Source organism: Bidens hawaiensis, unplaced genomic scaffold (assembly GCF_021521415.1).
Source record: "Bidens hawaiensis isolate Kalapana, Puna unplaced genomic scaffold, B.hawaiensis_p1.1 tig00010387_1, whole genome shotgun sequence".
NCBI lineage: Eukaryota > Viridiplantae > Streptophyta > Magnoliopsida > Asterales > Asteraceae > Bidens > Bidens hawaiensis.
In genome coordinates, this window is record NW_027491790.1 from 764,332 (window position 1) to 788,077 (window position 23,746).

Below are 23,746 nucleotides of genomic sequence, written 5' to 3' on the forward strand. Positions count from 1 at the left end.
GAATAAAGAGTATTCTAAATAATAAAAGAAAAGATTACGTTTCTTTGAGAAGAAGAAACGTCGGGTTTCTAATATAAACTAAAGGTTTATAATTTACTTTTAAACAAGAGGTTTTTAAGTAAATAAAGAATTGAACTAAAGGTTCAATCGAGGATTGAGATATAAGACTAAAGGTCTTAAGCTGGATCGTGTATCCGACTAACAAATATTTATACTCGTAACTATAGGTTTGAGATAAATAAAGGGAAAGACCCTTGGACGGTGAGTGAAGCCGATCCTAAAGAGATAAGGTGAATACGCCCCCAAACTTTTAAACTTGTTTTCAAAATGAGTCAACTTGTTATACGAAATTGTTTACAAGGAACTATGTGTTCCTAAAACCGTTATAACTATGGGTATAAACCTAGCCCTCATGCTGTGGTATACATATGTCTGGATCCTTACATAGGTGGTACTATGCGATGTATGGGCATGATCGCACCACCCTTGGTCGTAGGACGCTCTCCTGCAGAGAGTACGACCGTATGTGTATATATACGGGTACTTAACTAAGTCGAACGCTGCGGTGTTTGCTGAGGTAACCTAGCGTAGAGGCTCTAGCTTATAATGTGTTATTTGACTTGGTTATTCCTAAGCCACGTTAGGCCGAGGCAGGCGTAGCCTCAATGGGTAATTAAGTAAAAGAAGTATTTTTGCGTCAGCGTGTTCACCATCATTCGTTGCTGACGTATTTTATTACATTTTGCAGGTGAACAAGTTTAGCACTTGGAGTGACGAAGTGCTTTGTTTATTCGATGGCTCGGATTCTTTTTGTAAACTTAATATGATGTTTTGTAATTATAAACACATAAATATTTTGTAACTACTTAACGAATGTTTTAAACACCGTCTTTTGTATATATAAATATTACGCTTTCGATCCTTAAAGTTTATAAGTCTTCCGCAAACTAAACGTAACTCTGATTTATTTACAAATACGATACCAATTGTTGTGTCACGCTCCTAGGCCCTAGAAGGGGGTGTGACAACTATCCATAAAGAAACACACATCATCTCAATCAGGTTATGTTTATGTTTCTTTTGATCAAATGGAAGATACTAATGATGATGAACCACCACTTTTATATTCTAATATGGAATCCAGTATTATAAACGTATAAGAAAGGATAAGGCTTGATAAGCTACAATCCATACAGGCTAAGTTTCTCATACTTGTTTATAGATTAGCGCTTGCATCAGACGAGCTCGCTGTTGCAGGGGATCTTGCCCATATGGCAGTTAGAGTGTGGGGGTGCCCACAATCGGGCCAATATTTTAGTCTTGATGCTGCTAAGCGCAAAGTTGTTAACCTTGAATATGATGAAAATAGTGACATGGACTTCTCGATCAACATCCTCGTCATAGGTAAAGTCGGGTCGGGTAACGTGTGACGATAAACTCAATATTTGGTAAAAATTAATCAATAGAACCTCACCCGATGGTGTTCTTTATGTAGATCATTTAGATGTGTATAAGGGCCATTGTAACGATATCCCTTTATTCAAAACTTTTATTGCGTCACTTGGGCCCATAATACGGGAAAGCAATAGTGTAACTCTCACACATGGCGCCCCACCCGAAGGGCCAGACGGGTTCCGTTAACTTATGAGATGTTTGTGAAACAACAGTCACTTGTGGTTGACATAGTTATTCGTGAAACAAGTGATGTTGGGAGACTGGGACCGTTGGACACGAGTTTGATGAACCTAACTCCGATAGTAGTCGAGAACCATCCGTCTTGTGAGAAGAATCACTTGCTTCCGGATGATAAATCGTGGTGGTCGGGCCTTCTTATCTTGTGCTACTCAAAAACGTTTTTAGCCGAAGTGGATTCTTTGTGCAGAAGGCCCACGCCATCTAGAAGAATAAGAATTACGAGTTTTGTGCACAGCCCCCTCCGCTTACGAACATGTTTTTCTTCGATGTTGCGGTCGCGCCCACTTGAAGGTGGCTGCGAATCAGGGATGCGATGGTGGCAAGTCGATGTTGACGTTGCGGAGTTAACCGATTCTGACCACAAAGATGAATATGAGTATTGCTTTTTTCAAACCATTAAAGAAAATACAGTTTTTAAATCTTGATGAAAACCAAAAAAACACATACTTTGACGAGGTTCATACAAGGTTAACATATCTGATACAAAATTTTCAGGATGTTACACTACATGATGTAACATTTTTATTTTATCTGTCATCAAAGATCTCTTAACAAAGTTTGTTTATTCCATCTAGTGTCCAAGCTTAGAGTTTAATGAATCCGTACATAATCATAAATCTTACCTTGGTATAGCTTAGTACGTAGCTAATACATTTTCATATATTCATGTGCTAGATATGTAGAACCTTCATACTCTGATTTGATTGGATATCACATGAATATCTGAAACTGTATTAGCTACGTAATAAGCTACGTATCTGAAAAGTATGATAAGGTTTGGGTCTAGAAAAATGTGATAAGGTTTTCAGATATTCATGTGTTGGATATGGAGAACTTTCATACTCTGATTTATAGGGTGATTTGGGTCTTGTAGCGGTTCATTATGGCTTCCGATGACAATAAGATAAAAATTAGTTTTTCAACGTAAATCAGATAACCTTTTTAGCTTGCTTCACTCTAAATAAGAGAATTTTTATTATCGATAAAAGTCGTTAAAAATAATTATACTTGAAGTTATAATTAATTTACAAACTAAACATATAAAATTTCCAAATTTACATTTTCACCTATGTCGACCAATTTGAAGAAGAACAATTCACGTAGTAGGGTTTTAAGCAAGCTAAAAAAAACCGCCGTCACGTCTAACAAACAGAACCAACTGTTAAACTAAAACAAAATAAAAACCTAAAACTAACGCCGTTAACTCACAAATATCTTACCACCTCAGCCTTCACTATATATTTAGTAACCTCTCAACTCATACGGCCTACCTTTTGTAAAACCCTAATTATTCTTTTAGGGTTTTTGAAGCTGCACACGCCGCACCTTCGTTTCTCACCTTATTTCTTTCAATTAGTTCTCAGTTCGATTCATCATCATGCCTAAGGCATCCAAGAAGTCTGCTACCAAGGTGCTGTTGGTTGTTGTTTTCAATTCGTTAGGGTTTGTGTGTGTGTGTAATTGAGTCTGATGGTTGTTTGAATTGGTTTGGTTTCAGGTTGATTCAGCTGCTGCTGTTGTCACCAAGTCTGCTAAGAAAGGTATTGGTTTGGTTAATTTTGTAGGTCAATTTTAGGGTTTTGTATAATATGGATTGAGATTTTAATGGTTTATTTATTTAATTTAGTTATTGTTATGTTAAAGCATGTATTTTTAGTTTTGAATAAAGTTGGATTTGATGATTTTTATTGTGTTTCGATGAAAACATATATTTTTAGATGTTTGATTTGAAAAAGTTTTTTATTTTGGTGATTTAAATGAAATTTCTGAAGTGCTTATTTTGATAATTTTTATGTTGTTTTGATGAAAACATATATCTTGTGTTGTTTGATGGTAAAAGTTTTTGTTTTGGTGATTTAAATGGTTTTTAGTGCTTATTTTGATGATTTTTATGTCGTTTTGATCAAAAATATTTCTTGAGATGTTTGATTTTAAAAACTTGTTTTTTTGTTATTTAAATTATTATTTTTTTCATTAAAGCATATATTTTGAGATTTTTGATTAGTAAATGATTTTTTAATGTGCTTATTTTGATGATTTTTATGTGCTTTTTGATGAAAGCATGTATTTTAAGATATTTGATTTGAAAGTTTTTAATTTGTGAATTTAATTGATTGTTGTGATGGTTGTATATATATAGGGAAGAGAGATGCAGAGGAGATTATTGAGAAGGAAGTGGTGAGCAGTAAGAAACAGAAGGTTGTGAATGGTGGTGCTGTTGAGAAGAAGAAAGTTGAGACTAAGACTCAGAAGAAGGTTGTGAAGAAAGTGGAAAGCAGTTCTTCTGAAGACAGTAGCTCATCAGAGTCTGAGAAAGAACAAAAGAAGGTAAATCTATATTATAATGTAGAACTTGTTTTTTTAAATGATCTATTTAATATGGATTATTATAGTTTCTTTGTATTACTGTTTATATGTGTTGATGTTGTTTATGTTAAACATGGTAAAGGTGGTTCCTAAGAAAGCAGCTCCTGCACCTGCTAAGAAACCAGTCAAGGCCCCAAGCAGCAGTGATGACTCTGATTCATCGTCTGATGATGTAAGTGATGTTCTTTTGTAGTTATTGTTTTCTTAAACCAATGTGAAGTCTTACATTTTTAACCTAGTGTTTGTAAATTTTTGTACATATATTGAGTATGCTTGTGATTGTGTAGGAGGAACCAAAGAAGCCAGCTGTTGTGGCCAAGAATGGTGCTGTGGCAGCTAAAAAGAAAATTGAATCAAGCTCTGAGCCTGACTCTGAAGACAGTTCAGATGAAGTAAGATAGCTTTAATTTTTATTAAACATTAAAATTAAAATACCCTTAAAGTGCTTATTTGAGTTAATTAATGATTATTTACAGGATGATGCCAAGCCTGCAAAGAAGCCAGCAGCTGCTGCTTCCAAAAATGGAGCCGTTGCCGCTCCTGCTAAGAAAGCAGAGAGCTCTGATGACAGTAGCTCTGAAGAAAGTGATTCTGATGAAGATGTATGTTTATTTTTGTTTAAAGCATTTGCATTTGTAGTGATTTTGATTGTGATTGTGAGCTAAAGCAGAGAGCTCTGATGACAGTAGCTCTGAAGAAAGTGATTCTGATGAAGATGTATGTTTATTTTTGTTTAAAGCATTTGCATTTGTAGTGATTTTGATTGTGATTGTGAGCTTGTATCTATGCAGGTTAAAGCTGCTCCAGCCAAAAAACCTGTAGCTGCTGCTGCTAAGGTGTGTATCCAATGCTTTTATGTGCTTCTATTTTGTGTATTTTAACAATGCACAAAATATATTAATTTTTATTTTTAAATTTTTATTTGCTGGATGTACAGAAGCAAGAGTCTGATTCAAGTTCTGATGAAGATGAAAGTTCATCTGATGATGAACCTCAAAAGAAAAAAGCCAAGGTATATATTACTTTTTGAAATTTTTAAAAAAGATAATTTTTGGGTGTGTTATTTTATTCAGTACACTGATAAGTTTTAATATATTTTCAGCCTGCTGAGAAACCAGTTGCAAAAGCAGCTCCTAAAGTTGAAAGCAGTGATTCCGATGAGAGTTCTGATGAAGAGCCTGCGAAGCCACAAGTTGCAAAAAAGGTAGGTTGATTGCTCATTTCTAATAGCTTTGCTTATTTAATTATACTATAATTTGTTAATGAAATTGCTGATATACAATTCAGGCTGCTGCTAAAGTGGAAGAAAGTAGTGATTCAGAGGAAAGCTCTGATGAAGAGCCAGCAAAGCCACAAGTTGCAAAGAAGGTAGGTTTAACTTAAATTTGTTCATTTCAGAAGCATTGATTTTTTGATACTGTGTTTATTAATACTATTGTTAATTTATATTTCAGCCGGCTGCTAAAGTGGAAGAAAGTGATACTGATGAAAGCTCTGATGAAGACGAAGAGCCAGTAAAGCCAGCTGCTAAAAAGGTTCGTGGATTCTGTCTTTTACAAGAACCGTAAAAAGGCTGAATCTTGTTGCTTATTTGTATGAAATATTTTACAGCAGGCTGTAAAGAAGGATAGCAGCAGCTCTGAAGAAGAGTCTGATGAAGAAAGTTCTGAAGAGGAAGAGGAGCCGAAAACCGCAAAGAAGGATACCGATGTGGAGATGGTTGATGCTCCATCAGCCAAGAAAGCGGTTAGTTGTTTGTGCATTTATGTTATGTTTTTAATCTATTTGAAGATTTCGTTACTGAATTTTTATTTTTTGCAGCCTCAAACCCCAGCTACCCCTCAAACTTCAGGATCCAAAACTTTGTTTATGGGCAATTTAGCCTTCTCCATTGAAGAAAATGATGTGATTAATTTCTTCAAAGATGCTGGTGAAGTTGTCGAGGTCCGTTTTGCCATGAGAGATGGCAAATTTGCAGGTTATGGACATGTTGAGTTTGCTACTGCCGAGGCTGCTCAAAAGGTTTTCTTTTTGTTTTTGTTTTTAAATAGTTTTGTGTTGTTTCAACAAATGATCATATCATGTATTTGCAGGGTCTCAAACTAAATGGAGAATCATTAGTTGGCCGTGAAGTTAGACTTGATTTAGCAAAGGAAAGAGGTGCATACACTCCTGGCACTGGCGGGTATATTTCTTTTTCACAACATATTAGCATCTGTTTTTAATAATGTCTTTGGAATGAGACTTAAATGTATTATTTGCTGCAGCAATGATAGGTCTTTCCAGAAGGGTGGTGGGCAGACTCAAGGACTAACCGCTTTCGTTAGGGGATTCGGTTATGATGAAAACTTTGATGAAGTATGTTTTCACACAATTCTTCATTTTACATCCTGATGTTATCTTTGTGCTACACATGTTTAACACATTCTATATTTTTTTATGTTGCAGGTTAGAAATAAACTTACCGAGGTCTTTAGTGAATGTGGAGAGATTTCTAGGATGTCTATTCCTAAAGATTTCGAGTCTGGTGGTCCTAAAGGGTATGTTTTATTATATACTCAATTGTGAAGTCAAGCTATTTTGATTCTAATAAAATAACGAGTGGGATGTGTTTTTCTTGGCAGTGTTGCATTCATAGATTTTGCTGACCGTGACGCCTTGAACAAGGCTATTGAACTCAGCGGATCTGATGTTAATGGAGGATCTATAAGTGTGGAGGAAGCTAGGCCAAGAGGAAACGATGGAGGTGGCTCTGGACGTGGTGGAGGCCGTGGCGGTTTTGATGGTGGCAGGAGTGGTGGAAGAGGTAGGTTTGGTGGCCGAGATGGTGGTCGCGGCGGCCGTGGTAGAGATGGCGGTCGTGGTGGACGTGGTGGTGGTAGAGGCCGTGGGTCTGGCAGGCCAAGCATGGCAACACCCGGTACCGGAAAGAAGACAACTTTCGGTGATGATTAGATGTTGAGTGGTTGTGAAGGCGATAATGTCTGTTGGGTCAAATTTATGTGTTTGGTTTTTTAGTTTTGTTTTTCGTATGGACGATTATATGGTGACATTTTTGGGTTATGTAGTTTTGAAACAAGTATTATGTAAGGTTTTTGTCAACCTAGATGTTCTATTTAAATTTAAATTAAATTTACGTTAATGTGGTATTGTATGCCTTAATCATGGGGTCAGTTTTCCTTAGTAATATGTGATGTGTGACTGTCACATCATGTGTAATGTGACTTGCTATCAATATGTTTCACTTTAATTAATTACAAACATGGGTTACTTGATCTTTATCTATATTTGTTACTCTGGTCTATTTCGATGAAAACTTTTAAGTAGTGAGTTGGTGACTTGATTCATGTCTTGAAGTTGGTTTTGTTGTTTGTAAGCCTATATTTACTTAGTTACTCTATAGCGGTAAACAGTACGCTATTAGATTCGAAGTCCTAAACTGGTTCAGGTATGTGCCAAACTGGTTATTGGTCATCAAAGTAAAAACCGGTTTAAAAAGCCAAGCAAACCAAGCAAACATGGGGTTGATATTACAAACAAATTTCTTCAACTAAACAAAATTGCTAAGAGTCAAAAAGTCTTCAATGATAAATCAAGCAAACAAGGTGTTAATACTAGAAAGAAAGAAAACTCTGAAATTTTCTTGAAGCTTGACTTATGTCTAATGTCAGAAAATATTGAAATGGCTTGATGATAGAACATTGCGAGGTGGTGAAAGTTAGAAAATATTGAAATGGCTTGATGACAGAATATCAAGCAAACATGTTCCTTAAAGCAATGTTGAACACAACATTTGAATTAGTCATGTGATAGAACATTGCGAGGTGGTGAAAGTTAAAAAATGAAGTACACTTGTCAGCCTAAACCTCTAGAGCACGCAACTAAAACCAATTAAAGATGAAGACGGCGACAACGATAATTACATATCATCAAATAAAACATTTGCCATTGTAACCATCCAAAACAACCAATACGTTTTTATACTAGCATACGGGGGCAAAATGGTCCCTACTCCCTAAAAAGTAAAGAAAACAATAACAAACGGTTATAAAACACTCATATAGCCATTTGACAATAGTTAAAAGTTTTTGAATGGTTCCAAACCGGTTTTTTAGATCAGTTTTAGCCTCGAAATGGCAATCTACTTTCCATTATCGAATTCAAAACTTTCAACGTGACAGTGAAAGTGATTGGTGTAAAGATGTCTGCACGGGTCATTAATGAAATACATTCAAACAAAAACGCCGTCGTTTAACTTTCAGCTTCATCTACCCCCGACCCGACCCGACCCGCAATCAATCATTCAAGTCGTATCATATCTTCTTCCTCTTTGTTAGTTGTCTCACTCACTTTTTAAACACACACTCTCTCTCTCTCTCTCTCTCATCGACGATTAAGCAGAATTTGGTATCTCTCTCTCTCACACACACACACACACACACACACTTGAAGTTATTTACTTGAAGTTGTTTATTAATAAGTAGAATTGCAATAAAATTAGGTTTTAGTTCGTCATATTTTAGTCTCTAACACGTAATTTGTTGTCATCAAACTCTAATCTCTAATCGAAGTAGTAAATGATTATTATTCAGATGTGGATGGATGTTGTAAATGAAATTGATTATTATACTTTTTATTGAATAATTTGACTAGTAAATTAGTAATACTAATTTTTAAAGTCCAGAGTCAATAATAATAATATTATTAGGGCTTAATCTGGTTACTTTTGCTACTACTTTAATAAACTCAGTCCTATTATAATGATTGCTCCTTTTCCCCCTTGACTCTTTGAACCTAATTTTGTTGACCTGAAGTCAACTTATTAAATTCCTAAAAAGTAGTAGTTGTCTCCCTTTCTTATTCACTGTATGACTCAATTTTTATATGATGCTCAAAATATGAATACTAGCATATTGTTATTTTATCAATTTCAAAAATACGGTTTAAGTATTAAGTATCAACAAGTTGACAAACCTGCGTGTTGCGGTGGTGAAGCGACACGGATTTAGTCGGTATCGGTTAAACTCGTTACGGTGCAGGCAGGAAACCCTAAAAATAATGTAGTATATGCGCAACATAGTAGCACGCACATATGTATTTTTTTAAAAGTGACGTGGGAAACAAGGTGGAAATAAATGGCCAACGCTCGTATATGTGATACAAAAATTAAGCGTTCAAAAAAGTAACGCACTCGTTTAGCTTGTGATAAAAATTTTTCAAATTTTTAGAATTTTTTTGCTGACGTAGCACACCCTAAGGCTGCCACCTTGATGAATGAGGTATTTGTGGTTGCACCAGCATTGGTGTTTAATATTAAAGTATAATGCTAACAAGGTGTTTTTTTTATCAATTAATTTCTACACAGTAACCATGCCTGAGGGAATAACAACTGAAAATCTCCTCAAGAACATTATGGATTCGCTTTCTGATAATCATCAGAAGCATAATTCTGGTTCGTTCTTTGAGGAGGAGAAATCACACTCTGTCAGTGCTCAATTCAACAAGCTCTTTGGGAGACAGAAGCCGATTCATCATATTTTAGGGGGTGGCAAATGTAACTTTCATCTCGTCTTCGTTATATTCGTCTTTACAATGATGATAATATGTTTGTCACGTTGTTTTTAAATTAATTTCCTTTTGTTTTAAAGCTGCCGATGTCCTCTTATGGAGGAACAAAAAAATATCCGCAAGTGTCCTGTTTGGCGCCACTGCAGTTTGGGTGCTTTTTGAATGGCTGGATTACAATTTTATCCCTCTGGTTTGCTTTGGCCTTGTTGTGTGTATCATTGGCCAGTTTATTTGGTCACGCCTTTTGAACAGGTAATAGTAGAAATCATTAGTTATAAATTTGAAATTTAAATGTTACATTTTACTTATGATTTCTACTTAACAGGGCCCCACCAAGTGTTCGTCTTTCAGAAGAACTCTTCGTGAACATTGGCACTGCAGTTGGTGCTGAAGTCAATCGTGCTTTAAGTTTCCTTCAGAATGTCGGTTACAGAGGAGATATTAAGCAACTTGCAATTGTATGTCACATTATAAATGAGACTTTTGAGCAGGTTACAAGTATGAAGTTTCACAACCTTTTAATTTCTTTTTAAATTTTGATCAGGTCATTGGGAGCTTGCTAACTGCTGCAATAATCGGAACCTGGTGTAACTTCTTTACAGTCATTTATATAGGTAACAATATGTATATTTCATTTTTTATTTCAGATCAAAATGCACAAGATCTTTTGGCTTCAATATGTTTATTTTTTTTATTAGGTTTCGTGGCTGCACACACATTACCTGTTGTGTACGAGAAGTATGATGATCAAATTGATAACGCTGTTTACAATTTGTTGGGAAAGCTTCAAAACAACTACAGTAAGCTGGATGCTTGTGTTCTAAGCAGAATTCCCAAAGCAACCAGGAAGAAGTTTGAATAGGTTTATCAGAATATGTTGCAAAAATGTTATGTAAGTTTAACTTGTCATTTTAGACTGCGTATCGTGTATTTACCAGAATTTTTTTTATAAGTGTTATCGGTTGATGCTAGTTTGGGTATATATATCAACTGTAATATGAATCGTTTTCATTTTCTCAAATTAAATACATTTTTCAAAACTAAATCTAGAAAACAAGACTTCCTTGGTAAGTTTCAGTTATCAAACACAAAGGAAGTAAAGTGGGAGTTGACCATGAATTTGACATGGTCATCAGTGGTAGGATTGAACCGAGACCTTAGCTTGTGGGCCGCCTTGAACATACACAAAACTGCACTCAGAACCTGGTTTGATTACCTTAATCCATTCAGGAAGCTCATATACGTTCTTGTTTCGAGTTGGAGATAATCCCCACAATGCCCCTGATAAGTTTTCAATTTCTAACTTCAAATCTGTGATTGGTTTTGTTGACTGGTTCTTGATCGTCACCTTGTGCCTATAATATGCAATTCTCCCAACCGTCCATGAATCTGTTATCGTGTGAAAGAATTTCACTGGCGCCCCTGCTGAAAAAACACAATCACTCAAGTAAGGATAGTTAAATCGGTCTTAAATTAGAACTGTAAACTTCATTGGTGTTAGTTACTCACATGAAACGGGTTGGGCCTTGGTTGGGGTAGGTTTTGGTGCATAGTTTGGATTCATGCTGTGTAACTTAGAAAAGAGCCCGATAAGAGGGGCGGTCCCGGACAGTGTAGGTTCTGTTTGTTCATAATTTGACCGGTCATCGTTGAAATTGTCATTTTTGTCAGGTCCACCAACAAGGCCACCATGGATAATGTTTGGGTTAGCTTGTGGGCGGCGGTACCATGCATCAAACCCTTGAACACATCCCACTACCGAATGGAGTACTGATATGGATGCAATGGATGCACCCCTGTGGTGCACATGAATTGGGTAGGTTTGACCGTAGCCGACCATGTAACTCATTGACTTTGGGTTCTTTCCTAAGATATAGTCAGCCTGCATAACACCCAACACCCATTTTGTTAACCACGAGTATATTGTTTTCTTATTAGAAAAACATGGAATAATGCGACTATACGAGTCATGCCTGTGATTTAGCGAACATGAGGATTTCTCGAGGTTGAATAACAGCATCCGGGCATTTTAGGACCGATTTAGCCGCTGAGAGGTAGTCTGAGTAGACGGCTAGTAAGAATGCAGCGGAGGCTGCGTATTGCATGTTGTTCCATTCATGCAAGTAGAGTAAGCCGCCTGTATAAGATATGAAGTTAGTACGATTTTGACTATTGAGGTCAAACATAGTCTTTATAAAGTCAACAGACCAGGAGTCATAGGCGCGTTGTAGCCGTCATTCTTTTGTTGGCAAGCACACGCGTAGTAATCTGCTTTAGCTTGATATTGTTTTAGTGTAGCAGTGTATGCACCACCATCTCCATCCATCAACACCTTAGATAGAAGAATCTGGACGCCCGCGTATTTGCTATCCCAAGAAAATTCCTTCACCGCCCAACCGGTCCCACCCATCGAGGCGGCATTATCCACCACGTATTTCAAGTATGACGTGTCCTTAGTTGCTCGATACAACCATGTAGCCGCCCACAACAATTCATCCTTCAAACCCAAACAAACCCCTTAGTTTAGGTAAAAAATATCTTGTACCTATAGATGAAAATAGTTTTTGACTTACCGAGTATCCCGATGATGCATAAAACTCCTTTGCAGATGGGATGGAGTCCGTGAACAGTCCTCTAAATCGATCAGCAAACCAGAAAAGCTGCATTTTGTAAATGAAAAAGACAAGTTTGAAACACGACAACCACAACAAAGTTATTTAAGAACTATGAAGTGATTGAAGTATTTGTTTCCAAACCTGTTTTGCATGAACTAAAAGCAAGTCAGAGTATGAAGAGTTAAAAGGCCTAAATGCAATAGCTGATGCAGCCATAGCCGCAGCAGTTTCACCCGCAAGGTCTGAACCCGGGTGTTCAGTATCCAATTTGTAAGCGGTTCGTGGTGTAGTCATGTCTTCGGCCCGTTCCCAACAGTAGTGATCCGAGTCACCATCACCTACCTGCACCAAATTTTTTAAAAACATTTAGGTGACCAAACTTCAATTGTTCTATTTAGTTTATAACAATAATAATCATTATTATTAATAATTAGGTTTATTGGAATTTAATAATCCAAACTATGGTCTATTGGCCGATATTAATCCCAACTTAAGAAATTCCCTAGAATAATCTCGACTTTCACTCTATTAGCCTCCACTGAGTCTTTTGTTAACAGAAACTAACTCGGTTAGTTTTAGGACAAAATATGTCATTTCTACAAATTGAGGGGGACAAACGAAAAATATGAATTAACTTACAAACTCAATGACACGGGCGCCACCACCACCGCGGTTGCCGCCACCGACACCGCGACCCTCAACACCGCCACCACCACCACAACCACCGCCGTCAACACCGTAACCACCACCACCACTGCAGCCTCCGCCACCGATGGTGGGGTTGTAGGCAGTGGCGGAGGTTGCGGTGGTAGTGGCGGTGTCGACGGCGGCGGACATGATGGTGGCGGTGTCGGTGGTGGAAACCGCGGTAGTTTTGGCGCCCGTGTCATTGAGTTTGTAAGTTAATTTTTATTTTTCGTTTGTCCCTCTCAATTTGTAGAAATGACATATTTTGTCCTAAAACTAACTGAGTTAGTTCCTGTTAACAAAAGGCTCAGTGGAGGCCAATAGAGTGAAAGTTGGGATTATTCTAGGGAATTTCTTAAGTTGGGATTAATATCGGCCAATATACCAAAGTTTGGATTATTAAAATCCAATAAACCTAATAATTATTATGGATTACTGAATACCTGTCCCCAAAGAACATTGGGCTGTGGATGGGCTTTGATGAAGTAGTCAGTACCCCATTTAATAGCATTCAAAACATGGCTCATTTGGTCAAGATCCATCATGCTTCTACCATACTCAATGGCACCCCATGACAGCATTGTGACACTATAAGCCATTGGCAGACCAAATTTGACATGGTCACCTGCATCATAGTACCCTCCAACCAAATTCACCTACATTCAACCACTACATTAATAATAGCACAAACTCGAAAGTACAAACCGATCGAGCATAACAAACCACTTACATTTTGTTGGTAACCGTCATGGAGGCCAGAATCGCCACGCCACTTCACACGTTGGTTCCCGGGTAACTTACCTGACCTCTGTGCCTCGAAAAATAATAAGCTCTTGTCAACCGCTTGCATGTAGTCGAACCCTAACGATACATCGATAACGGTTATAACTGATATTAATGTTGCGAAAACGTGTCTCGAGTTCACCATTGTGTATGATTGAGGTGGTTTAAGATGATGAAGAAGAAATGATGAGTGATATATATATATATATAGACAAGTTATAATGTTATATATACATGTATGCACACAAATATTAAGATGAAGATGAGAATGAATGTACGGAAGATGGTTGGGTACACGTTGATGATACAGAATCCATGTTAGAGGTCCTCACGTTGTATTAAGTAGTTCATCCTTATGATTGCCAAATAGAGAATCTAAGTTTGACTAAAGCTTAAATATTATTATACATCAATGACTAAGTTTAGATATAATGTTATTTTATGTTTTTGTTAAGAGATATTTTGATTGACCATGCAAAAATGCAAACTTCTGATGGTTGGTATGACTTTAAATATGTATTTTTTAGGGAATATGATTGTTACGTGCAATATGGAATGGTTTTTAAACATGGCAAATCTCATCATTTATTGTAACCACTTCTTTTAATTCTATATAATTAAATAGTAATAATTAAGATAAGATGTTGGCCAAAAGTACGTTTCTTGTATATTAGAATGTAATATATTAATTTTCTTCGGTTTTCTTATCTAGAATACGAATTTATAAATAGAATGATGTGTAAGTATTAATTTTTGTGGTTTCAGGGTATTACAATTGAACATTTGAACTATATCAACATGTTAAAACAATGAGTTAACATAATTCATACGTTATTTTCTTGATAAACAAGTTTTTCTTTTTATTCAAAATTGTTCATGACATTTATATACTTATAAGGGCTTTTGGCCTAGCGATATCAATGTATTGTAGTTGCTTATATTAATTACCTAATAATTGTTCATATGACTTTGTTTTTTTTAAAAAAATTTTCAAGCTTCTGGGATGATTAGGCCTAAGTCGGCCGACTTCCCTGTCTTCCCATCCTAGACAACCTTGCTTCATATGTTGAGCTTGTGTTCATCAATCTCCATTCACCTACACCTTTTCAATTTCTATATCCATAAATAGGGTTGTATACGAACCATAAATGATGTCATGCTTATGTTGTTGTGTACGAAACATGGTTATTATGCAGGGGTGAAGATATTTTTGTGTTTTGTATATATATGATTTGTTGTGTAGGGGACCATGTTTACCGGTGTAATGGGCGGGATTAGTTTTGTAGGGTAACTTTGTTAGTTGTGTAGGAGAACTTGGTACATTGTGTAAGATAACTTTGTTAGTTGTGTAGGGGAACTTGGTAAGTTATGTATGGGAATTTAATATTGATTTTGTTATGGATTGTGTGAAGGGACATGGTTATAAGTGGTGTAGGTTGATACACTCACACATATTATATGAGTCTTCATTGTCGTCGGGTAGTTCGAAAAACGTAAATCTATTTAACCAAATTTACCGGTTCAAACACGTGTCAAAATCGTTTACGATTTCAAAATAATTTTTTTGAAAAAAAAAATTCGTTGTTAAAATTTATACCAGGATGTTCAAAATATACAAACCTATGAATTTTAGTTTTGTTTTTAATAATTTTTAACAAATACAAATATTATTAATATACATAATTATTTTAAAAAGAAAATGGGTGAAGATTGGTGAAATGGTTTGGGGAATTCCCCTAAAACTTTTGCCAATTCACCAAACACAAATAGTGGTGAGGGGGGGGGGGGGGTTGGTTTTCGACAATACCAATATGCCACATGGAACACCAATTAGTGAATTGGTGTCCATACCAAATAGCCTAAGTGAAAGAAACGAGTTAGAACTTATATAATGACACTTCTCGCCCTATCCAAATCTTTGTGGACAGCTCAGGCATTCAAAACGGGCATGATGCTTCTCTTATTTTCTCGACTGCATGTAAGACTTTACCCTTTTGGGTGAATGAAGCTTTCATCCGCGGACAATATAGATTATAGACTATCCTCACTCAACCATGTGTTACAATTTACATTGACTTTTGTGTTCAGTGCACACAAACTTTGACCTCTCATGTTGACGTCCTATTGGTAGTTGCTTTCGACACTATTTGAGTTTTGAAGCTAGCTGTGTCATGACTTATGAGTTATGAGTTATGAGTTAGTGGTTCAAGTATTTTTCCATTTGTGGTAGACCCACATATGCCATCAATTTCCTATAGTAATGTTACCTTTGAGTCTTGATAATAATTGTCACATAATCAATGCCAATGCATGTGAGTGAAAAATAATGATATTATTTGATATGAGTCGTGATCATGAGTGTTACAAACATATTTTATTGATTAAAAAAAAATTAGTGAAACGTCTATAGAGGTAGGATAGCAAAAAGCTTCGGATACCCACCAAGTAATACCCGCGAATCGTTCAGGACTCCTTCATAGGGCATCCCTGGATCATCCACAAGACCCGTGGATCGTTCATGACTTCCTCATGCATATGCGGATCATCCACTTCAACCACATAATATATAGAAGACAAAACATCAGGGGAGCATGAGTTAAATAATGTCTTAAGAGGCAAAGGACTGCCCGCATGTGCGAAAGCCTCCCAAATACTGAAGAAAGAAAGGATGAGGTCAGCAAAACAGTTGCAACTATTAAGGCTACAGTGACTAATGGTGTGAACAAACAACGATTAAGAGAATGATTGTCGGGTTCGTCGAGCATGCTTGATGGGCTCATGGGTCAAAAGAAACCGAATGCAGGCAAACATGGCTTGTTAGACAATGCATGGAGCTGTTTTGTTTTTAATATATAACTAAGGTACATGTTTATTTTTTCTTTCACCTATGCACTATGAACAAAGTTTAGGATAATAAGTCATGGTAAGTTTCGTTGGTTAGTGGGTTCTTTTAGTGACGGATTCAAAACTTTTTTCTTATGGGTTCAATTTTTTCGGTGTTCAAATTTCGCACAACCAAACGTTAAATTTTTAAGGTCAGATCGAGAAATATTGCATAATACGATATCATAATAAAACAATATGTTAATATAAAAAACACATAATATAATAAAACTACAAGGTCAATAAAAATGATGGGAAAAAAGAGTTACAATAAATGGGTTGCAATTAAGACGTGAAACACTCTTTTTTTTTAGCTATTTAAAACTTCAACTAATAACAAAGTAATTGTCTTATAAAAGAAAAAAATTACACAAAAGAAAAAGTGTACACAATTGGTCTTGTAAAGAGGCTTGAACTTAAGACGTTTTAAGAAAAAGTCTACCACTATACCAACTTAAACAATTTGTTATTATTTTATTTCTAAAAATCTTATAGGTTCACTGAAACTTTTTATATATTGTTTTGACGTAAAGTTTTAAAGTCAGTGGATTCCCGTAAACCCATATTAGATCCGCCAATGGGTCCTTTTCTTTACTTTTTATGGTTGGTTTCGTTATGATCTACATATAGTTGGCTATATATATTCTCCAAGTGTTAATCAGAAAACACGTACCATTTTCCTTGCAAAAACATGGATAACACAACCTTCCTTCTTGTGCTACTATTCCTCATAACTTTCATCTATGTTATCACCATCTCCAGCCATCGTAACCCGCGGCTTCCACCAGGGCCTTACCCTTACCCGATCATCGGAAACCTCTTAAAACTAGGCAACAAGCCCCATCACTCTCTAGCCGCACTCTCTAAACGTTACGGTCCTCTAATGTCACTTAAGCTTGGAAGTATAACAACAATAGTCATTTCATCACCCGGCATGGCTAAAGAATTCTTTAACAAACATGACCAATCATTCTCTAGCAGATCGATCCCAGATATAGCCCGTGTGAAGGATCACCAAGCACACTCTATAGTTTTCCTCCCAGCCGGAGATCAATGGAGAAAACTACCAAGAATTACTCAGGAATCCTTGTTCTCTAGGCAACGGCTAGATGGCAGCGAACAAGTACGCATGCGAAAGGTACACATGAGTCGGATCATGGTGGACTCAGAAACTTTTTTAACTGGGTTCACTGTGTTTTGATGTTCGGATGTCTGTTAACTTGAGTCCACGAAATTATGACAAAACATGTTAGAACCTTAGAACAAATATAAACATAACAAACCTTATTTCTTTGAGATTTAAAGCCACTGAAGACCTATCGAATTTGAAGCTCAAAAACTATGCATTATGAGATCCATTTATTTATATGTTTATTTATTAATTTATGTTATTTGATTTATTCTTCAAGTTTTTCTGTTTTGTATTTTTTTGTTTCACTTAATTAATTTTATTATGTATTTATATATTTTTCGAGTACTAAAAGTTATATTGTTGCAGTATTTTATTTTTATATTATTATTATTATACTATTATTTATTTAATATTATTATCATTATTATTTTATTTATCTATTTATTATTATGACTACTACTATTACCTATTAATTTATTGTATTTATTGTCTTTTATTATGTTTTCTTTTATATTGTTATATACAAATGGTATTATAGCTGGCGGTTTCTTTAAAAGCTGCCTCTCCATCTTCAGCAACAACGATATGCTTTTGAATTTTTTACTTGGTATGGTGGTTGTTGTACGGTTTACTATAATTTCGAAAATCAATGGGTCACGTAACTCGTTCGCTTTAAGGTGGGTCCGACCTTGAAATCGTATAGCATATATTTAAGTTTTAATACCCTTTTGTTGGTGATGGTCGTGTATTTTGTATATATATTAGTGTATTAATTATGTAGTTTTGTTGAATATATTGTTAGAACTTTGGTACTTCATACGTTCTTTTGTATTTCAGCTAATTGATCGATAAAGATGCTAAATGGGAGACCTGTACGAGCATGAAATGATATCTCGGGAAGACTGAAGCATGATTTGATGTCTTGGGAAGTGTTACAAGGATTCGAGAAGAGCACGGATGAGAAATCATAAGCCAATGTTAAAACTGAACAAGATTGGTTGACAAAATGCGACCATGAAGTAAAACGAGCATATCCTGAGCTAGAAAATGAGTTGCGGGACCCATAATATATGAATTTTGGGTTTCTCAACGAGAGGAATCCAAATATGAGGAGGTGTCACATATGTGCAACAGTTGATCTAAAGCCATTAAAGCCAATGCATATATCCATCCTTTTGTCTTTAAACATATTGTAGAAAAAATACCCTATCTAAGGCCATTTAAGTTAAGAATATACATATTATAAACAAAATCTAGAACCATGACGCATTGAGTTATGAATCACATCATGTTTAGACTTTGAAGCAAACATTTGAGCTCATGATCTTAGTATTTGTTTCTATTCTTTTCTTCACAGGGATGTTATGGCCAGTCTTGACCCCAGCATGCAAATGTAGAGCAGAATGTTCTTCTCTTATAGTGGTATGATTTTAAATATAATGATGTTTCATATATTCATAAATACATGTATATAACCTATAAATTCGTGATTATGTCAATCATATAATTTACGTAGTAAACCATGTATGCGTGCATGTTGTTATTGGTGAACCATATATGCACTAAAACACATAATAAGTTTTTCCAAAGGTTTGCCCATAATAACTTTGGAATAGATTAATACAAAATATTATTATTCATTTCCTTTAATATGTACGTTTTATTTTGATTTGTTTTGAATTTAACTAAGGAAATTATTTGATTTCAATATTGCTGAATCAGCACATTTTGACAAATTGATTGATTTATAGTCAAATTTAATCCGTTAAATTGATTGATTTATGCTCAATATAATATGTTTCCAACATACCATTAAACTCATTCAATGATTGTTAATTATATATAAGATCGACTTCTCTGCTTCTTTTGTTATTCAAAGTTAGGTACTGATTTTGTTATTCAAAGTTAGGTACTGAATATAACAAATAATCTTTCATCACACCAGCTTTCTGCCTAACATTGGTGAAGAAACATCCTCTCATCGGTCCGTTGGTACCTCTATGGTCTCGTCACTGGAAGAAGAATTTATTAATGAAATTAATTCCATCAACATTCGTGAAATAAATGAAATAAAAGAGGTATGTTACATTTTTAAAATTATTTGTTTTTAGATCCATAGAAATACCATTATTAAAATTTGACTAATTCTGGATAGGTTAAATCCCTTATTTTTGTTGGTAAGATCAAAGTTGTATGCAATAAAAACTCATGGTAAAAATGGAGTTGAAACCAAACTGTCAGAATTGATAAGGAGAGGATTCAGCTGATTTTGAAATGAAGAAGCAGTACAAATGTGTCGATGACAATTGCACTCAGACTATGTATCATCTCCTATAATTAGGTTTTCAATTCTTTTTAACATTTTATTAACGGTAATGACCATACTTTATCTTTTAAATTTATTTTAATAATTATTTTTTTAGATATAAGATCCCCATAAGAGTCATGTGATTCTTACAATGTTTGAGCGGGAGGCAAACAAGATGTCAGGACAAATTGCTAAAGACGTCCTGGACGAACACTTATTGTCTTTTTCAATCGTTTATAATAGCATTAATATAATAGTGAAATTCTATAACTTTTAATATTTGAAGTAAATACATATGATGCTTTCCACAGTCATGGCTGAACTATTAACGCTCCTTGCTGCTTTTAACGTTTTATTAGAAAGAAAGGCGGGATCGAGATCAAGAACTATAATCTTAAAAACAATGCTGAATAATTTTCAATTACTATATTGTCTGATCCGAAAATAATTTCTTATTAGTTTAGGTATTTTTCAACGTTTAGGTTAGGTACTCGTGTAGAACAATAATTTATATTATGATTATTTATCTGGGTATTTTTCATTTATATTGTGTCCGACCATATTATATTTTACATGTTTTATGATTAATGTGTTCTATGTTTCTACCTTTATATTTAATACCCAAATTTTTGTTATGATATTTCGAATGTTTTTAGACTTATCAAATTGAATTTATTAAACCCGTGTTGTACACGGGTACCTAACCTAGTATATATATATATATATATATATATATATTTGATAAGTTTATATTATAAGTACGAGGCCCAAAATTTGTCTCACACGAGGCCTAAATTTTTTTATCATTCTCGAAGACGGGCCTAGATCCAACGTGTTGGTTCTCTAATTTCACCACTAGCAACCATCAACCACCATTAATTGTCAGAATAAAATAAGTCAGCACTTTTCCTGTTTTCCAGTAAACCGTCAACCTACAACAATATCATCTCCATGCAAAACACTTGTACTACAATATCAAAACTGCATGCATATATCTTATTCAAAACTACATGCATATGTTTTAAGTCTCAAGGTGGATCAATGCATCATCCTGTCTCCACGTGCTTCCCATGCAAATACATTTATAAACAAGACAAAACATGCACATATGTATTAATCCACTTGTTTCATTCTTCATCACATGTGTTTCCCATGCAAACTCACTTCTTGTAGTATAAAGAAGCCTCCTAAGTTCTAAACTTCACCACCAAGTAGTATTACAACAATGACGAAACTTGCACTATTTGCACTCGCCTTCATGGCCATCGCATTTTCCGCGGTGTCTGCTATCAGAACCACCATCACAACCACTAGCATTTCCAACCATGGGAATTTATGTGATTGCATTTCCAACACCCATGGGTGTATTATGGATGGCATTTCCAACCATGGGAATTTAGCTGACGGCATTTCTAACACCCATGGGTGCATTATGGATGGCATTTCCAACCATGGGAATTTAGCTGACGGCATTTCCAACACCCATGGGTGCATTATGGATGGCATTTCCAACCATGGGAATTTAGCTGACGGCATTTCCAACACCCATGGGTGCATTATGGATGGCATTTCCAACCATGGGAATTTAGCTGACGGCATTTCCAACACCCATGGGTGTATCATGGATGGCATTTCCAACCATGGGAATTTAGCTGACGGCATTTCTAACACCCATGGGTGCATTATGGATGGCATTTCCAACCATGGGAATTTAGCTGACGGCATTTCTAACACCCATGGGTGCATTATGGATGGCATTTCCAACCATGGGAATTTAGCTGACGGCATTTCTAACACCCATGGGTGCATTATGGATGGCATTTCCAACCATGGGAATTTAGCTGACGGCATTTCTAACACCCATGGGTGCATTATGGATGGCATTTCCAACCATGGGAATTTAGCTGACGGCATTTCTAACACCCATGGGTGCATTATGGATGGCATTTCCAACCATGGGAATTTAGCTGACGGCATTTCCAACACCCATGGGTGCATTATGGATGGCATTTCCAACCATGGGAATTTAGCTGACGGCATTTCCAACACCCATGGGTGTATCATGGATGGCATTTCCAACCATGGGAATTTAGCTGACGGCATTTCTAACACCCATGGGTGCATTATGGATGGCATTTCCAACCATGGGAATTTAGCTGACGGCATTTCTAACACCCATGGGTGCATTATGGATGGCATTTCCAACCATGGGAATTTAGCTGACGGCATTTCTAACACCCATGGGTGCATTATGGATGGCATTTCCAACCATGGGAATTTAGCTGACGGCATTTCCAACACCCATGGGGGTATCATGGATGGCATTTCCAACCATGGGAATTTAGCTGACGGCATTTCTAACACCCATGGGTGCATTATGGATGGCATTTCCAACCATGGGCTAGACAAAAAGAACCACGTTGTTTCACCCATGGATGGATTGCACAACGGATTTCATCCGAACATGGACGGCCTGGACAACAAGAACAACATTAGGTGGATCGGTGACGGGCTAGACAACAAGAACAACATCAGGTGGATCGGTGACGGTCTAGACAACAAGAACAACATCAGGTGGATCCGTGACAGCCTTGACAACAAGAACAACATTAGATGGATCCGTGACAGCCTTGACAACAAGAACAACGTTAAGTCCATGAACAACAGGCAAAACTGAAGAAGTTAGAAGACAAGTCCTAAAGTGTAGGAGAAGATTGGCTTGCTTCAAGTGTTTGTTTTAGTCTTTGTTTGTTTGGTTGTTTTAAGTAAGTGTGGTGTGTGGATGAAATAAAGGTAGTGGGTGGGATGCCACACTACATGTTATTAGTTGTTATTTCATTTCTGTTTGTGTTTGTAATCATAAGTAGGATTAATGTTTGTTTTGAGAAATAATCTCATAAAATTGTTCTGTTCTACTACTTCTCTCTAAATTTCATACTTTTTATACTTTTTTCTTGAATACCTAAAGGGTGCTAATCTATGTGTTGGGAAATTAATTTTCAAACTAGTATTTCGACACCCTACGTTGCGAGAGGTTGTGAAACCATAGCCGAAAATGAAAGTAATTCATAGTTTACGATTGATTGTTACACATTGCTTGCACCATATTTCTATTTAGCTCAGCTAATTGTATAGAGCATAATACAGAAAAGTAAATTTACACTAATTGTGTAGCACTCAATAACATGATTATAGAATTATAAACTTAGTGAGTTGTTTGATACAAAAACCAACTTTAACCGGACAACTTCAAATACCACATGACTACTTGTAGTTACGAAATTATAAATCAAACACGTGTTAAAGCAAAATTCACATATTTATTCACACTGGTATAACTATACAGCTATAAAATATAGATAATAAATATTAGCTTAAAAATATATGATTATTATTACTAAAAAACAAAAACATTGTATGTAATTAACCACCTGATACACGTGGGGCATGTCCACCCAACATTGCAAGCAATATCGAATTGAAAATTTTTATTTTAGTTAGGATTAAAACTGTTACCATGTCATCTTTAATCTTATAAATGTAGGTTTTAAAAGGAGAAGATGAAGCGATGTAACTTGTTAGAAACTTAAATGATCTAATAATTACTTTTGAGGGAAGCTGAAGAGACGTGACACTCTTATAAATTACTGGTTTCTCTATCTGTATACACAAGCAATCATGCCTTCTGGTCTTATAAAGAGACGAGCC

At 35.8% G+C, this 23,746-nt stretch overlaps 2 protein-coding genes and 1 pseudogene across 4 annotated transcripts; 2 read left to right on the forward strand and 1 right to left on the reverse strand.

The window, feature by feature from the left end:
• Positions 1-2,940: 2,940 nt before the first annotated feature.
• Positions 2,941-7,204, forward strand: LOC143535130 (uncharacterized). The gene is made up of 17 exons (XM_077029476.1): positions 2,941-3,106; positions 3,194-3,236; positions 3,836-4,023; positions 4,145-4,234; positions 4,350-4,454; positions 4,539-4,664; positions 4,854-4,893; positions 4,998-5,074; positions 5,165-5,266; positions 5,350-5,430; positions 5,517-5,597; positions 5,677-5,808; positions 5,884-6,084; positions 6,156-6,247; positions 6,330-6,420; positions 6,511-6,602; positions 6,687-7,204. The coding sequence occupies exons 1-17, from the start codon at positions 3,074-3,076 to the stop codon at positions 7,015-7,017; spliced, it is 1,905 nt and encodes a 634-aa protein (XP_076885591.1). The 5' UTR covers positions 2,941-3,073; the 3' UTR covers positions 7,018-7,204.
• A 1,143-nt stretch (positions 7,205-8,347) lies between these two features.
• Positions 8,348-10,620, forward strand: LOC143535103 (reticulon-like protein B8). 2 transcript variants are annotated; one of them, XM_077029436.1, is made up of 6 exons: positions 8,348-8,469; positions 9,428-9,616; positions 9,711-9,882; positions 9,956-10,088; positions 10,175-10,244; positions 10,329-10,618. In XM_077029436.1, the coding sequence occupies exons 2-6, from the start codon at positions 9,433-9,435 to the stop codon at positions 10,490-10,492; spliced, it is 723 nt and encodes a 240-aa protein (XP_076885551.1). In that variant the 5' UTR covers positions 8,348-8,469; positions 9,428-9,432; the 3' UTR covers positions 10,493-10,618. The 2 variants fall into 2 exon arrangements, with proteins under 2 accessions (XP_076885551.1, XP_076885553.1); XM_077029438.1 differs by lacking the exon at positions 8,348-8,469 and having other exon boundaries at positions 10,329-10,620.
• Positions 10,621-10,737: 117 nt separating this feature from the next.
• On the reverse strand, positions 10,738-13,885 carry LOC143535131 (endoglucanase 5-like; annotated as a pseudogene). Its single transcript, XR_013135660.1, has 7 exons — positions 13,663-13,885; positions 13,376-13,588; positions 12,387-12,587; positions 11,839-12,290; positions 11,604-11,767; positions 11,140-11,512; positions 10,738-11,052 (listed from the first exon to the last, which is right to left on the reverse strand). The product of XR_013135660.1 is annotated as an endoglucanase 5-like (transcript).
• Between the last annotated feature and the right edge of the window lie 9,861 nt (positions 13,886-23,746).

Bases quoted from the DNA above. Each gene is read 5' to 3' on its own strand.
- LOC143535130 (XM_077029476.1), top strand. From the start codon at position 3,074: ATGCCTAAGGCATCCAAGAAGTCTGCTACCAAG. The intron at 6,248-6,329 runs GTATATTTCTTT...TATTTGCTGCAG, and splicing joins TACACTCCTGGCACTGGCGG to CAATGATAGGTCTTTCCAGA. The intron at 6,603-6,686 runs GTATGTTTTATT...TTTTCTTGGCAG, and splicing joins GAGTCTGGTGGTCCTAAAGG to TGTTGCATTCATAGATTTTG.
- LOC143535103 (XM_077029436.1), top strand. From the start codon at position 9,433: ATGCCTGAGGGAATAACAACTGAAAATCTCCTCAAGAACATTATGGAT. The intron at 9,617-9,710 runs GTAACTTTCATC...TTTGTTTTAAAG, and splicing joins TATTTTAGGGGGTGGCAAAT to CTGCCGATGTCCTCTTATGG. The intron at 9,883-9,955 runs GTAATAGTAGAA...TCTACTTAACAG, and splicing joins TGGTCACGCCTTTTGAACAG to GGCCCCACCAAGTGTTCGTC.